This window comes from Ursus arctos, chromosome X (assembly GCF_023065955.2).
Source record: "Ursus arctos isolate Adak ecotype North America chromosome X, UrsArc2.0, whole genome shotgun sequence".
NCBI classification, from domain to species: Eukaryota; Metazoa; Chordata; class Mammalia; order Carnivora; family Ursidae; genus Ursus; species Ursus arctos.
The window spans coordinates 48,982,854-48,997,602 of NC_079873.1; the positions used below are offsets into that span (position 1 = coordinate 48,982,854).

At 41.6% G+C, this 14,749-nt stretch overlaps 1 protein-coding gene across 6 annotated transcripts in view; it reads right to left on the reverse strand.

Annotated features, from left to right (window-relative positions):
- ARHGEF9 (Cdc42 guanine nucleotide exchange factor 9) overlaps positions 1-14,749 on the reverse strand; it is a 427,917-nt gene that overhangs the window by 221,009 nt on the left and 192,159 nt on the right. The window contains exon 1 of one of the 6 annotated variants that reach the window (XM_057312115.1): positions 12,280-12,738. The exons of 4 other annotated variants lie outside the window; for them this stretch is intronic. In XM_057312115.1, coding sequence (XP_057168098.1) covers positions 12,280-12,309 — 30 coding nt within the window. In that variant the 5' untranslated portion in view covers positions 12,310-12,738. Of the gene's footprint in view, positions 1-12,279; positions 12,739-14,749 lie in introns of those variants that run through there. One more of the 6 variants, XM_044380779.3, reaches the window with a different exon arrangement.

Below are 14,749 nucleotides of genomic sequence, written 5' to 3' on the forward strand. Positions count from 1 at the left end.
TTAAATTAGATACACATGTAAAACACTTAGAAAAGTGCCTGGCACAAAATAAATGCTGGCTTGGTAAATATCAGCTATTTTCTCAAGCCTTATTGCATTCATGATCCTATTACTGGTACTCCTCACCTCTGGAATGAAGGAGGCCAGGCAAACATCCACTTCTGACAAGCGGGGAGAGTAATGCTTGAGGAGTCACTATAAAGTTACAGATCTATTTCTCATCCTGGCTCCATTTGGAGATAGGTGTGTGAAGAAGATTCTTCATCTCTCCCAGGTTTAGTTTCCCCAACTTTAAAGTACAAACACTGTTGTGAGACTTATATGAATTCACACGTGTGAAGGTGCTTTGAAAATGCAAAACACCAAACAAATGTGAGGGATTACTGTATTAAAATAATAAAGGCTAGCATTAATTGAGCCCTTGCTATGTGAAAGACACAGTACCAAGTGTTTTACGCAGAGTAAATCATTTCATCCTCACAATAGTACCAACAACCAGGTACTACTATTATTCAAGTTTCATAGATAAGGTATGGTGGTTAATTTTATGTGTCAACTTGAGTGGACCACGATGCCCAGATATTTGGTCAAAAATTATTCTGAATATTTCTGTAAAGGTATTTTTTGATGAAATTAACACTTAAATCAGTGGACTTTGAATAAAACAAATAATATTCTATAATGTGAGTGGGACTAATCTAATCAGTTGAAGGTGTTAATAGAACAAAGATTGACCTCCCCTGAGCAAGAAGGAATTCTGCCAGCAGACTGCCTTTAGACTCAGACTGCAACTCTTAGCTTTGCTGGCCTACCCTGCAGGTTTTGGACTTGTACCTCTATATTCACATGGACAAATTACTTAAAATCTCTCTCCCACTCCCTCTATAGACACACACACGCACACGCACATACACATATACACCCTGTTGCTACTGTTTCTCTGGAGAACCCTAATATAAAAGGAAACTGAAGATTAGAATGGTTAAATTCCTTGCCCACAATTACACAGCTAGTCAGTGGCAGAGCCAGAAGGCTAAGGATCATCCTGTTTCCTCCCTGTCCTACACCTCTTTCAATCAATCCAGCAGCAATTAACATTGATTCTATATCCAAAATTGATGTTAAATTTTCCCTCCTCTCCCCAACCTTGCTGACTTCATTTCTACAGCAGTTTCTTAATTGGGCTTGCCATCTCCACTTTTGTCCTCCTCAATCCACACTCTATAGAGTTTATAAAAGTCAACTTCTTAGATTAGTGAGTCAACCACATCATTCCACTGCTTCAAATGTTTCCTATTGTACTTAGAATAAATAGCTCTTGATAGTGTCCAGCACTGTCACGTACACTGAATATATTAACTCACTTAATCCTCATAATAACACATGGGTAGTACCATTATTATCCCCATTTTTGAGAGGGCATAACTGAGGCACAGAAAGTTTAGGTAACATGGTCATGGTCACAAAACTAAGAAGTAGCAGAGTCAGAATTTGAACCTGGGCAGTCTAGTTCCAGAGTGTGTGCTATTAACCATGGAACCATACTGCCTTTGAGGATAGCTGATGCACACCCTCCCTGGGCCTACAAGCTCCCTGGGCCTACAAGGTCCTGTGTGAGCTGCTCCCTGCCTGACTCTCTACCATTCTATCATGACACCTTTTCCTCTCTCCCTGTGCTCCAGTCATACTGGCCTTCTTTCTTTCCCTCAAGCATAGCAGACTGTTTCAACCTCAAGGACTTTGTACATGCTATTCCTGCTGTCTTCCCCAAACTCCCCACAAACCTCATTGTCTCCTTCTTTTCTTTTATAATCCAAAGTTACTGGATCTTTCCCCAAATCTCTACACAGTTGACTTAACTTAATGGCACTTCCCTATGTATGCTAGGCAGACCCTTTTACAAAATGTTTCCTCATGACAATAAGGCTTCTTAGACCTAGCTGACTGTATTTAGTTCCCCCCACTGCCTGGTTTCTATTACTGAACAGCTTAATCACTTGCAGAACTAGTCATGTTCTAACACACACATAGACATACCAAAAATAGCATGATGAGAAAACTTCTCAAAGCAATGGGCTCCTAAGAAGTTCCTCTCATCATGTCATGTGTTTGGGGCCTTTCTCAGTCTCTCCTCAAGCAGAGAATTCAGGAAGGCTCAGGCTTGGGTTGGGAGGATTTTCCTTATGAATGAAATTCTTACTGCATCTCTTAGCACTCAGCAAAAAGTTAGGTCTGGTCTTCTGAGGTCTGAATTCACGGCAGAAGAGAAGATTGTATTCTTCCCACCCAAGTGTGTCTTGTCAGAAATACTAATTACTCTTTATATGGGTAGAGAATAGCAGAGTTCATACAGCTCTTTCCTGTCTACTCACTCATTTGATTCTCACAGCAGACTCAGAAGATAAGCGAGTCTATGTGATGGTTAATTTTATATATCAACTTGACTGGGCCACAGGGTATCCAGACATTTGAACAAACATTATTCTGGGTGTTTCTGGATGAGATTAACATTTGAATCCATACACTGAGTAAAGCAGAGTGTCCTCTCCAATGTTGACGGGTCCCATCCAATCAATTGAATACCTGAAAAAAACAAAAAGGCTAAGAGGGAACTCCTCCAGCCTGACAGCTTAGGCTAGGACATTGTGTGTGTGTGTGTGTGTGTGTGTGTGTGTGTGTGTATACTACCTCCAGCTATCAATGCAACCTCTCCTCTTCTCTTACCCTCTCCATCTGTGCCACAAAAGGAACCCTCAACCACTCAGTCTTATCATGTCATTGCCCTCTTTTTTTATATTCATAATTTTGAAATGCATTTTGATTTTAAACATATTGGATTTCAATTATTTTACTGCTAATCATTATGAAATTAACATACAAATGTTTAACCTGGGTTTCCAGAATTAGAACCTCTGTTCATAGATTCAATAAATCAATGTCTATGCATTTTCTTGGTACCTATATGTCCCAGGTTTTCTTTTTTTCTTTTTTTTTAAATAATTTTATTTTGTTATATTAGTCACCATACAGTACATCCCTAGTTTTTTATTCAACGTTCCATGATTCATTATTTGCATATAACACCCAGTGCACCATGCAATATGTGCCCTCCTTAATACCCATCACTGGCCCAAGTGCTAAGTGAAATAAGTCAAGTAGAGAAAGACAATTATCATATGGTTTCACTCATTTATGGAACATAAGAAATAGGAAGATTGGTAGGAGAAGGAAGGGAAGAATGAAGGGGGGTAAACAGAAGGGGGAATGAACCACAAGAGACTATGGACTCTGGGAAACAAACTGAGGGCTTCAGAAGGGAGGGGAGTGGGGGATTGGGATAGGTCATTGCCCTTTCTAACAAGGCAAAACTTTTGAGCCTGGCATTCAAGGATTCAAGGTCTTTCTTGATGTGGCCCCAGTTCACCTTGCCATAATTACTGGATCTGGCCACACCAGAGCACCCATATTGTATTTCCAGAACATACTATCCCTTTCATGCCTCAATTCTTTGTCTAATGTTGTTCCCTCTGCTGGGAACATTTTTTGGTTCACCTACCATGTCCACTCTCCACACAAAGTAAACTCTATCATCTGAAATCTTGACAGTAGAGCTTAAACACTATCTATTCTAGGAAGTCATGCCCAATCCTCTGAATCCCTTCAAACATGTTCTTGCTCTCCTATACTCACATCACTATCTTTGTGCCTTCTATAGCATTTCATCCAGGCTGACTTATGTCTCCCCTACTGAATTATAAGCTCCTGAAGGCATAAACCACATTTTGTCTTGACTATTCCATACCTCAGCCTGAGATAGTGCCCTGGAAAGAGTAGCTCATTGATAAACATCCATCTTCTTAAATGGCCTGTTAAAATCCATTGCAGCATTGTTTATCATGGCAAATGACTGGACACAAACTAATTGGCCATTAATAAAGGGCATAATAGAATCCTATGTAGCCATACAAAAAGAGGCATATCTGCATGTAATGGTATGGAATAATCTTCAAAACTATTGTTAATTGAAAAAAAGGCAAGCACAAAACTGTTGAATATGCTAACTATATGACAAAAAGAAAGTGTGTTTGTGTGTGTATGCGTATGTATGTACATAAGTAAATGTGTGAAAAGGCATAGGATATATCTATACAAACACCTAAGAAACTTATGACAGTGGATGTCTCTAGACTGTGTTACTGAGGACAAGGGGCATAAAAAAAAAAAAAACTTATGAAGACTCAATTTTTACCTCAATACTTTCCCTGCTCTTTGAATTTTGTACCATGTGCATATATTACCTATTCAGGATAAATAAATTTTGTCATGCATCTATTACATGGGGAAAGGACATATTGAGTTGTTATTAAGTATTGACATAAATTTCTTTTTCAGATTAGCTAGAAAGGACCCTGAGGAATGTAATATGATTAGTTAGCAATTGCAAACAAATGAAGCTGTGGTTTTGAGCCAACTGGGATGAGCTCTGGCTCAGGAGAATATAAAAATAAGGGAATATAAAAATAAAAACAATATTTATATAGCTTTTACTCTCCTCCAGGCATTGTTCAAAATATCTTACATGCATTTACTCATTTAATCCTCACAACAACACTCAAATGGGTAGGTACTACTCTCTTCCCAACTTTAAAAATGCAGACCCTGAGGGGTTAAGTAGGCTGCCCAAGACCACACAGATAATAAGTGGCCAGAGCAAGTATTTGAATGCAGGGAATCTGTGCTCCTAAACATTATACAGTGTTACTAATACCAAGATGGAGTGATGGAAGCTAGAGTAGTCTGCCTGCTGTATCACCAGCACCTAGTGTTTACAAATAATCAATAAATACATTGGATAAATGTATGAATGGATGGACCAAATAAATGGATGTGTGCATGGGTGAGTAAATCACTGAGAGAATGAGGGATGGATAAAGGATGGGGGTGAATGGGTTGTAGCTAGGTGGGTAGGTTGTGGAGAGAGTATGGCTTTTTAAATCGGATCTTGATTTGAAATCTGATGCTGCCCTTTATTTATCCCTGAGCAAGGTACTTAAACTCTCTATCCCTGCTTCTTTTTTTTTAACTAACTAGAATTTATTTTATTTTTTTATAATAATATTTTTTTATTATATTATGTTAGTCACCATACAGTACATCCCTGTTTCTAAGCCAGACTAGGCTATGAACTCCCAAAGGGCAGGGACATTTTTCTGTTTCATTCCCTGCTATATCCCCAGTGACTAGAAGAGTACCTGTCACATGGGAGGTGCTTAGTAAATATTAATTAATATGAACTTATAAACTAACAAATGTGGACATTAAAACCCATTTTGTAGGGGCTAATGTGAGGATTGACTGAGATTACAGTTAGTATAACTGGCATATAACAGGTGAGCTTCCCTTCCCTTGTCTCCTACTAATGAAGATTGCAGAAGGCACATTTAACTGGGAATTGAGATATGTGGATTCTTTTCCCAGTTACTGAGTAGTTGTGTGGTCTTGGGTCAAGCACCCTCCCTCTCTGAGACTCAGTTTTCGCAATCTATAAAATGAGCGGTATTCAACATTTTGTGTAGCAGGTAGGGGGGAATGCAGGGCAAGCAAAACCCTTTTCCAAAACCATAATTAACAATCCAACATATAAAGCAAAAGCCCAGGTGCTCTTCGAAGATCAAAGGTGGGAGACCCAAATTTCTGGCTGCTCCTGCCCACCTCCTCTCCTTGAGGCACTGCCATGGTAATTCTAGGGCATTCAGGTAGGGGTCTGCAAACCTTTTTTGTAATGGGTCAAATAGTGAATGTTGTAGGCTTTGCAGGCTATATGGTCTCTGTCACAACTGCTCAACTCTGCCTTTGTATCATAAAGGCAGAATGGGCATGGCTGTGTTCCCATAAAACTTAATTTATGGACACTGAGATTTGAATTTCATATAAATTTTCATATAATTTCATATATGTGTCACAAGATATTATTCTCTTTTTTTTTAATCTTTTTCCAGCCATTTAAAAATATAAAAACTATTCTTAGCCTGTAGTCTGGATTTGACTGGCAGACTGTAGTTTGTTGACCCCCGATCTAAGGAGTTGGATTAAATTATTCCCAATGTCCGTCAGCTTGGACATTATAGCTGAGGCAGCCCAGAAGCAACATGAGCATTATAAAGAATAAAGCCTGAAACTATATTTGCCATGAAATTCTGGAAAGCAGATAACAGAAAGGACTGAATCTGTTCTAGGTTAGGAAAACACCTCAAAAAAGGAGAAGGCTCAAGTTTGGTCCCATCCCTCATTTCCCCAGGCCAAACTGAATTTTGAAATACTTAGTAGCTCATCTATTGTCAGAACTTCAACTGTTACTAACACCTCCCAATCCTCTGAGCTCAATACACAGATCACCAACTGCCTATTGGACATGCCCCATACAAGGCTGTCTTAACATCTCAGACTCAACATGGCTCAGACTGTACTTGTCATCTCCTCTCTCCACCCCTTCCCTAAACACTGGTCCTCATTTTGCATTACCCATTTCTGTGAGGGATATCACCATTCATTTGGTTTCATAAGAAGACTCTCACTGGGAGGAAGCAAAGGAAGAGTAGGGTATGTCACATCTTGATTGCTCTTTCACCAGACTGATGGCAGTATTTTTAGTATGGCCACATCCATCAGGCTATGGCTCATAGTCCAAAGCCAAATTCAAGTCCTGAGATTCTGAGTTTTTACCCTGGTAGACATACATGTGAATTAACTGTAACAATGACTGCAGGTTGTCTCCCCACAGTCCATTCTCCCCTTCTTCCTTTGTATTAGAAAACTTGTCCCTGATTGTTGGCTGTGTACATTGCCACCCAGTTTACACGACTACTTTCCCAAGCTTCCCTTGCAACTGGAAGCATTCTTGTGACTCAGTTCTGACCAATGAGATATAAGTAGAAATATTAAATAGGACATTCAGGAAGATTTCTTTAAAAAGGATAGTCAAGTTTGTTTCCTCTTCTTTTAACCTTTCTGTTTCTTAGAATTGGATGTTAACAGATGTTCTGGAGCTTCCACACCCATCTTGGGCCATTAAGCAACCTCAACAGTGAAAGCCAAATGCTGGGATGGTGGAGCAGAGAAGTTCCTAAAAGCTTCATGAAGCTGCCATACTGGCCTTGGTATGACTACCTCCTAACTTCCTTTATGGGAAATAAAACCTGTGTGTTTTAAGCCAGTGTAGATAGATCTCTGTTATTCACAGCAGAATCAAGCCAACTATTAAACTCACTAGCTGGCCATTTTAGCTTACCTATGCAGAGATTTCCACCAACTCCAACATTGTGGCTTTTATAAAGGTCACATGAAATTTGGTATGGAATTTAGTGATTTCATATTCTTCTCCAAAGCAGTGGCATACCAAGGGTGGGACAGTAGAAATGGACCACCCTTAGTGCAGGCAATGAAGGAGTGCACTATCTATAGAATTTTTTTAAAAGATGAAAAGTTAAAGTATTTTTTATCACTATGAATCAGTAATTTTAAATAATGTCAGTAATAAAATACTCCTCCCTGAATAAAAGTTTTTGTTGGTCGAAGTTCTTTTTTTTTTTTTTAAAGATTTTATTTATTTATTCGACAGAGATAGAGACAGCCAGCGAGAGAGGGAACACAAGCCGGGGGAGTAGGAGAGGAAGAAGCAGGCTCATAGCGGAGGAGCCTGATGTGGGGCTCGATCCCACAACGCCGGGATCACACCCTGAGCCGAAGGCAGATGCTTAACCGCTGTGCCACCCAGGCGCCCCTTGTTGGTCGAAGTTCTAAGCAATTGTTGTTACTACTGAGTTTTAAATAGGCACCTTATATTACTTATCCTTTAATAACACTGTATTCTACAGGGCAGTGGATTCGGTCGCACTGCCCCCCCCCCTCCCCGCCCTGCTGCCACATACACAGACTTTACAGGTTGTTCCTTCAGTTCGTTTCACTTGCAAATCTTTAGAATCATTCAAGGTAGCTTTGGGTGCATTTCATGTCTGCAATCCCTCTGGTATTATATGTTCCATCATTTAAACAGTAGGTTCAAAGTAAATAATGATAGCACAGGGATAGTAAAGTCAAAGAAACAGAATGTAAGTCACTTCATTTCTGTTATTCTATTTGACCAATTGGAGTTTTTACCTGTGCTTAAAATTTAAAACAACAAAAACAATACAAACTGCAATGTGTACTAGTTTTGTTCAGTAAGTGCATACTTTAGGTTATATGTGAGATGTTACTGAATTTAAATATCTTTTAAATTGAAGTTTATTCTCTTTTTCATTGCTAATTATTTTAAAATTAAAAGCAAAACAATAAAATAATTATTAGTACTGATTACTACATGTTTACTACTGAAAATATTTTTGTCATATATATGGGAGTATTAAAATGAGTAATTCCAGATATCACATATGCTAAGTATACCACATCTCTAAAGTAGTAATAATATAATTAATCTTACTGTTCAGAATCCTAGAAAGCAAGGAACTGGCTCACTGGTAATTCACATAGAACCAACCCGCAATTAGCCCTATCAGAGGCCAGGAACCCAAAGCAGATCATTAGATCATTGACTTAGATGTGAAATGTCCTTTCCTCCATCCACCCATTCTTCATTCATTCTAGGCCCACACTAAGCCATATGAGAATCAGATGGGTAGTCAGAAAGGAAAAAGACACAAATTATCTACAAATGGTTCTGGGTATAACACTTTTACCCTCATCCAAGCCACACCATCACCCCTAACCTGGACTATTGTAAGAGCATCCTTACATCTTTTACCTTTGCCCCACTACAATTTATTCTGTTCAATTTTAAGTCAGATTATGTCCCTTACATGTTCAAACCTTCCAAAAGCCACCAATCTCATTCAGATTAAATGTCCCCAGGAAACTGGCTTCCATGCTGTTTCTTAAACAAACCAGTTGCACTCCATCTCTCCCCCTACCCCCCCACCCGGCTGTTTCTTAAGTCTAGAACTCTCTTCTCCTAAATATCTGCATAGAGCTTATTTCTTCATTTCCTACACATCTCTGCTCAAATGTCTCTTAATCAGAGAGGCTCTGAATCATCTGTCTAATATATCACCTCATCCCCTATTTCTCTTTATTCTCGTACCAGGTTTTCTTTTTCTTCTTAGTGCTTAGTACCTCCTGCCATACTGTATATTAATTTGTGTAATTGTTTAGTGAACATCCAGTCCCCAGAATGTAAGATCCATGAAAACGTAGAATTTGTGTTTGTTCACTGCGCTCTCCCCAATACCTAAATCAGTGCCAACTCATAGTAGATACTCTATATTTTTTAATGAATTAGCACTGGAGGAGATAATGCTAAGTGAAATAAGTCAAGCAGAGAAAGACAATTATCATATGATTTCTCTCATCTATGGAACATAAGAACTAGGAAGATCGGTAGGGGAAGAAAGGGATAAAGAAAGGGGGGGTAATCAGAAGGGGGAATGAAACATGAGAGACTGTGGACTCTGAGAAGCAAACTGAGGGCTTCAGAGGGGAGGGGGTGGGGGAATGGGATAGACTGGTGATGGGTAGTAAAGGAGGGCACGTATTGCATGGTGCACTGGGTGTTATACGCAACTAATGAATCATTGAACTTTACATCAGAAACCAGGGATGTACTGTATGGTGACTAACATAATATAATAAAAAAACGTTAAAATAAAAAAAAAACCAATCTCAATAGCACCTATAAAATAAGGTATTTTGCACCCATTTTATAAATGAGAATACTGAGGATGAAAGAAGTTTGACAATTGGCAAGTGTTTCAAAGCTGAGAAGTATAAAAACCAGGACTTCAACCTCAGACTTGTGACTCTGAGACCAGCATTCTTTCCACTCTAGCCCTACTCAGCACAAATTGCATTGCAAACAGAAGTTATGAATAAATATACTAAACAATTTACCATCAAAAGTGAACTCACTGTTTTTTTAACACTCTCTACTGAGACAGATTTTATTCTGTAAAATCCCTACTGGTATTTTATGTTCAAGGACTTTCATTCACATGTGACTCTTGCAATCAGTTAAAATAGTCAAATGTTCTAAAAAGAAATCCCACTGTTATAAAAAGCCTAATATAAATTTCAAGCACTTTGCAAATGAAAGAACAAGGAGTAAAGACTTTTTGACTGGCCACATTATAAAATGGTGGCTAAATAAATATTCCCCATATATATATATATATACATATATATATATATATATATATATATATTTTTTTTTTTTTTCCATAATGAGCCACTAGAGCCATTTTGTCCAACGTTTACTTTTAGGAATCTGAGAATCTCAGACCTCCAAGGAATTTTGGTAATCATTAATAGCCCCATTTAACAGGTGAGAAAACTGAGGCCCAAATATTCCTATCAAAATAATAGCAGGACGAAGACTAGAGGTTTCCTGCCTCCAAACTAGAATAAAGTTTCTTGAATTCTGGCAAATGATTAAATAAATGCTTTCATCACTGCAATCATAATATTCACCACTGAAGTCCCCTAAAAATATTTTAAGAATTCCCCATCAATCAATCTTTAATTCCATAGTCTCTACAAGGTTTGTTACTCCCTCTTTTCTCTCACACACAATTGGCAAAACCTCAGATTTTTCCCATTAATTTAATCTGTTGTCAATGGGTGGCTCTGGACCCCTATACTAAAATATATTTAGAAAAGGTGGGAGGTCTCACCCATATTCAGCTGCCAGAAATACCAGGACTGTCATGTTTTGTTTTGTTTTTCAGGCAAATTTCATGGCATTAGTTCATCCTGAAGGTCTTTCCCAAGATCATGACTGTTTGTTCCTCTCTCCCTATCAGCACCATTTGAACTGATGATTCTGTGAAGCAGTAGAGAGCAATGATGAAAAGACAGAAGACTCCTGTGCTAGACTCAGCTTTGCCTTCATGGAGCTGTGTGGCCCTGGGCAATTATCTCCCATTCTCTGGGTTGCAGCTCTCCTGGATGGATGACAAGGACCTGAAGGTCTTTTCCTGATCTAACATTTTCTGGTTCTACAAACATTTGAAACACCTTTGATGGGACCCCAGGGAAGGAGGGAAGTCTGAGAAGAGTGTCTTAAAACTCTGGCATATAGGAATATAAACCAGATGCCTTTAAGAACCAGTGAAACAGAATCCTAAGGAAACCATGAGGAAAGGAGGAGGACAGCTCCTTTGAATACAGTCCTAATCCATACCGAATTCCTCTTCCCTTCCAGAACAACAGGAGTGAATAAAGAGTTAAATATCAGTTTTTACCCAACTGCTTCAGGCAACTTTCCTTCAGCTGTGGGTTGTGGCTGGCAGTACAGAAGTGTGGGTTAAGAGTGCCATCAGTGCCTGCTGACCCAACCCAATTGCCCTCTAAGACCCTCTTGCCCATGCCTCCTACCCCCCAGAGTCCCTGACCAGACTTGAACTACCTCTGGCTGAGTGAGAGAAGCATCAAGATGCCGCCACCACTTCCTCTCTCCAAGGGAAGTCATTCCAAGGTCTCCAGGTAGAGAAGGGAGAACCACAGCATAAAATGAACTGTTGGAGGATAATACTAAACACACACACAAGTACACACTCCTTGGATGGGGGTGGGGATGAGAAAAGAGCTCTTCTAACTGAATGGGGCTCAGACCCATTTCCGGCTGAGGGTTTCTGCAGCTCTCTTTCCTTTACAAAACCCCAAGTGTGGCCAGGGTGACTCCAGCCCAGGCAAGGAAGAGCTCCAGGGCCCAGCTATGCAGTGTCCCTGAGAGTCACTCCCTGGCCCTCAAGCCCTGAGATTGGCCAGGGTGAAGGGGTGCATGCAGCCTATTTGGGGGACCATGAAGCTCTCCCATACTGCCTTCTCCAAAATCCCAGGCTTTTTGACTACCCTCGCCCTTCCAAACCCATACCAGCTCACCGGCTGCCTTCAAGACTCACAGTTCCCAGAGACCCTCTGCCAGCTCCCCTTGCCTCATTGGCTTTCCAGGTGACCCCCACTCTTATCCCACCCCAGTGGGTGTTGGGGAGTAGGTAGGGATGCGGAGGGGGCTGGAGGGGTCTTTCTTCAGCAGGCGAGCGAGCAAGGGCTCCTAAAATGGCCACAGCAAGCTCGCTACTGTCTCAAGGACAGCGGCAGAGAGGGCGGTGGGCAGAAGCCAGGGGGCTCACTGCAGGACGGCTGGTGAAGAAGCCTGGGGGCAGGGCGGGGGGGGGGGGGTTGGGGACTGAGGCTCAGGAAGGGTAAGCGGGGGTTATATGCACTCACCATTCCTGATCCGCCCCTTATCCACTGCATGGTGCCTGCGAAGTCCGGCTTCTCTGAGGCCTGCGTGGCTGGTGCGGGTTGTCACAGCCAGGCTGGGCTGGCAGGGCTGGATCAAGTGAAAGCCCAAGCGCCCCCTCCGCCTCCCCTCCTCCACAGCCCTACAGCCCAATCCCCTCCGCCCCGGACCTCCCCTTCAGTCAGGTTGTTCCATCCCAGCTGGCAGGCTCTGCCTCTCCGCCCTGCAGCTCCAGGGGTGCTTGGCTGGGAGAAGCGTAGGAGGAGGGTCCCAACCGACTGCCTTTGTCCCCTGCCAAGGCTTCAGAACTGGGAGGTGGGGTGCAGGGAGAGGATGGGGGTAAATGACCTTCACCCGGGAGAAGGCGGAGGCCACCTCTTCCTGCCCCACCCCCACCCCCCAGTGCTGTAGTTAGATGCTGTTTATCGTGGGGCTCCCCAGTTGCGCTAATTGTGTCGAGTCAGCGAAAAGTCCTCTCCAAAGTTGCCAGAGGTGTTGGGCCAACCTCTGAAATAATAAGATCCTGCCCCAGTGGAGCCCTGACAACACTCTCCTGCCTCCCTTTCCCCACCCCTCCCTCTGCATACTCCCCTCGGATCCTCTCTCCTATCGTGTACTCTTTGGGGGCTTTCATCCTCATTACTTTCGCTTCTCAAAACAACCCTGTGAACACAGGCAATAGTATCTTCATTTTACAGATAAATAAATGGAGGTTTAGAAGATGGAAGGGACCTATCTAAGGTCACATAAAAAAGATAAAGCCTCAACTTTACCCTCTGCAGCTTTCCAAGCTTCTTTTTGCTAACGCAAGAGCGCGTGCGTGCGGACGCGCCCGCGCGCGTGCGCGCGCCCGCACACAGGCACCATTCCAGGGTTCTCCCTCACATCTTCGGGAATATAAAAGGTAGCTTGTTGATGGATGAATTTTCCATTTGCTTATTTTGCTGAGAATGAGTCAAAAGAACATCAGCAAAACAGGCAAACGGAGAAACCACCCACCATGCAACCCAGGCTGACAACTTTACCGCTGCTGAGTGTTGACATTGTTAGTCACATTCACACCCATTATTATTCCATACAGTCCTTACAATTACCCTGTAAGAAGAACGTGACAGGGAGCATTAAGTAGCCCCCTCTTACACACATAAATACTGAAGCCCAAAGATTGAAAGACATTTGTCTAAGGTAGCAAGGCTAAACAAGAGAAAAATCCAAGTCTCCTGACCCACAGGGCAGGTCAGGCAAGAATGGGATTACAAAAATAAAGATTGCAGCTTCAGCAAGAGGGAATTAAAATATGCCATCAGGAAGAAGTGCCTGAAGATGATTGGTAAGAAGACATCACTGGCATGCTACACACACAAACTTATTTTCCTCTATGTCCTAGCAGATTCTCCCCACTTCATCCAAGCCATTTCTTTTGGCTAGACTGAGCTGGCCAAAGATCTGAGCAGCTGCTTTGATGAGCACCCAGTCCTGAAAGGGATAGGAGCAGAAGGTGAATTGTCCTTTGGCAGGCAAGGGATTCTTGAATCAAATAGGAGCTTATCCTGAGTAGCCTTTCAACTTCCTCCCAAGGCTGATAGTCTAGTAATTCTACAGTGGTCTCCTCACTTTCTCATCTCTGAGCCTTCACTCACACTGAGCCTCTTGGATGCACCTCCCTTGCCAACCAGCTCAGTCAGGCTATCATGACTCTAAGATTTCTTTAGGATCCAGCACTAGGCACACCGCCTCTAGGAAGATTTCCTGGAATACTCCAGGCCCTGGTTTTATCATCTTTTATCTAACTCCTATAGCACTACCATTTATCCTTCTCAATTGAAAATAATCTTTTGCTTACTGGTTGTTACAGGCTGAATTGTGTCCCCCAAATATTTTTATGTTGAAGTCTGAACTCCCAATGCCTCAGAATGTGACTTTATTTGGAGACAGCATATTTTTTTAATTTTATTTCTTAAAGATTTTATTTATATATTTGACAGAGAAAGCAAAAGAGCACAAGCAGGGGGAGCAGCAGAGGGTGAAGGAGAAGCAGAGGGAGAGGGAAAAGCAGGCTTCCCACTGAGCAGGGAGCTAGATGATGCAGGGCTCCATCCCAGTACAGTGGGATCATGACCTGAGCCGAAGGCAGAAGCTTAACCAACTGAGCCACCCAGGCGCCCCAAGACAGCATCTTTAAAGAGATAATGAAGTTAAAATAAAATCACTAAGATAGACTCTTATCCAATATATCTGACGTCCTTATAAGAAGAGGAAATTTGGACATAGATGGGTACAGAGGAAAGACCATGTGAAAAGAAAGGGAGAAGGTAGCCATCTGTAAGCCAAGGAGAAAGGCCTCAGAAGAGACCACCTTGATCTTAGACTCTTAGCCTTCAGAATTTTGAGAAAATTAATTTCTGTTGTTTGAGACACCCAGTCTTTGGTACTTTGTTATGACAGTCCTGGCAA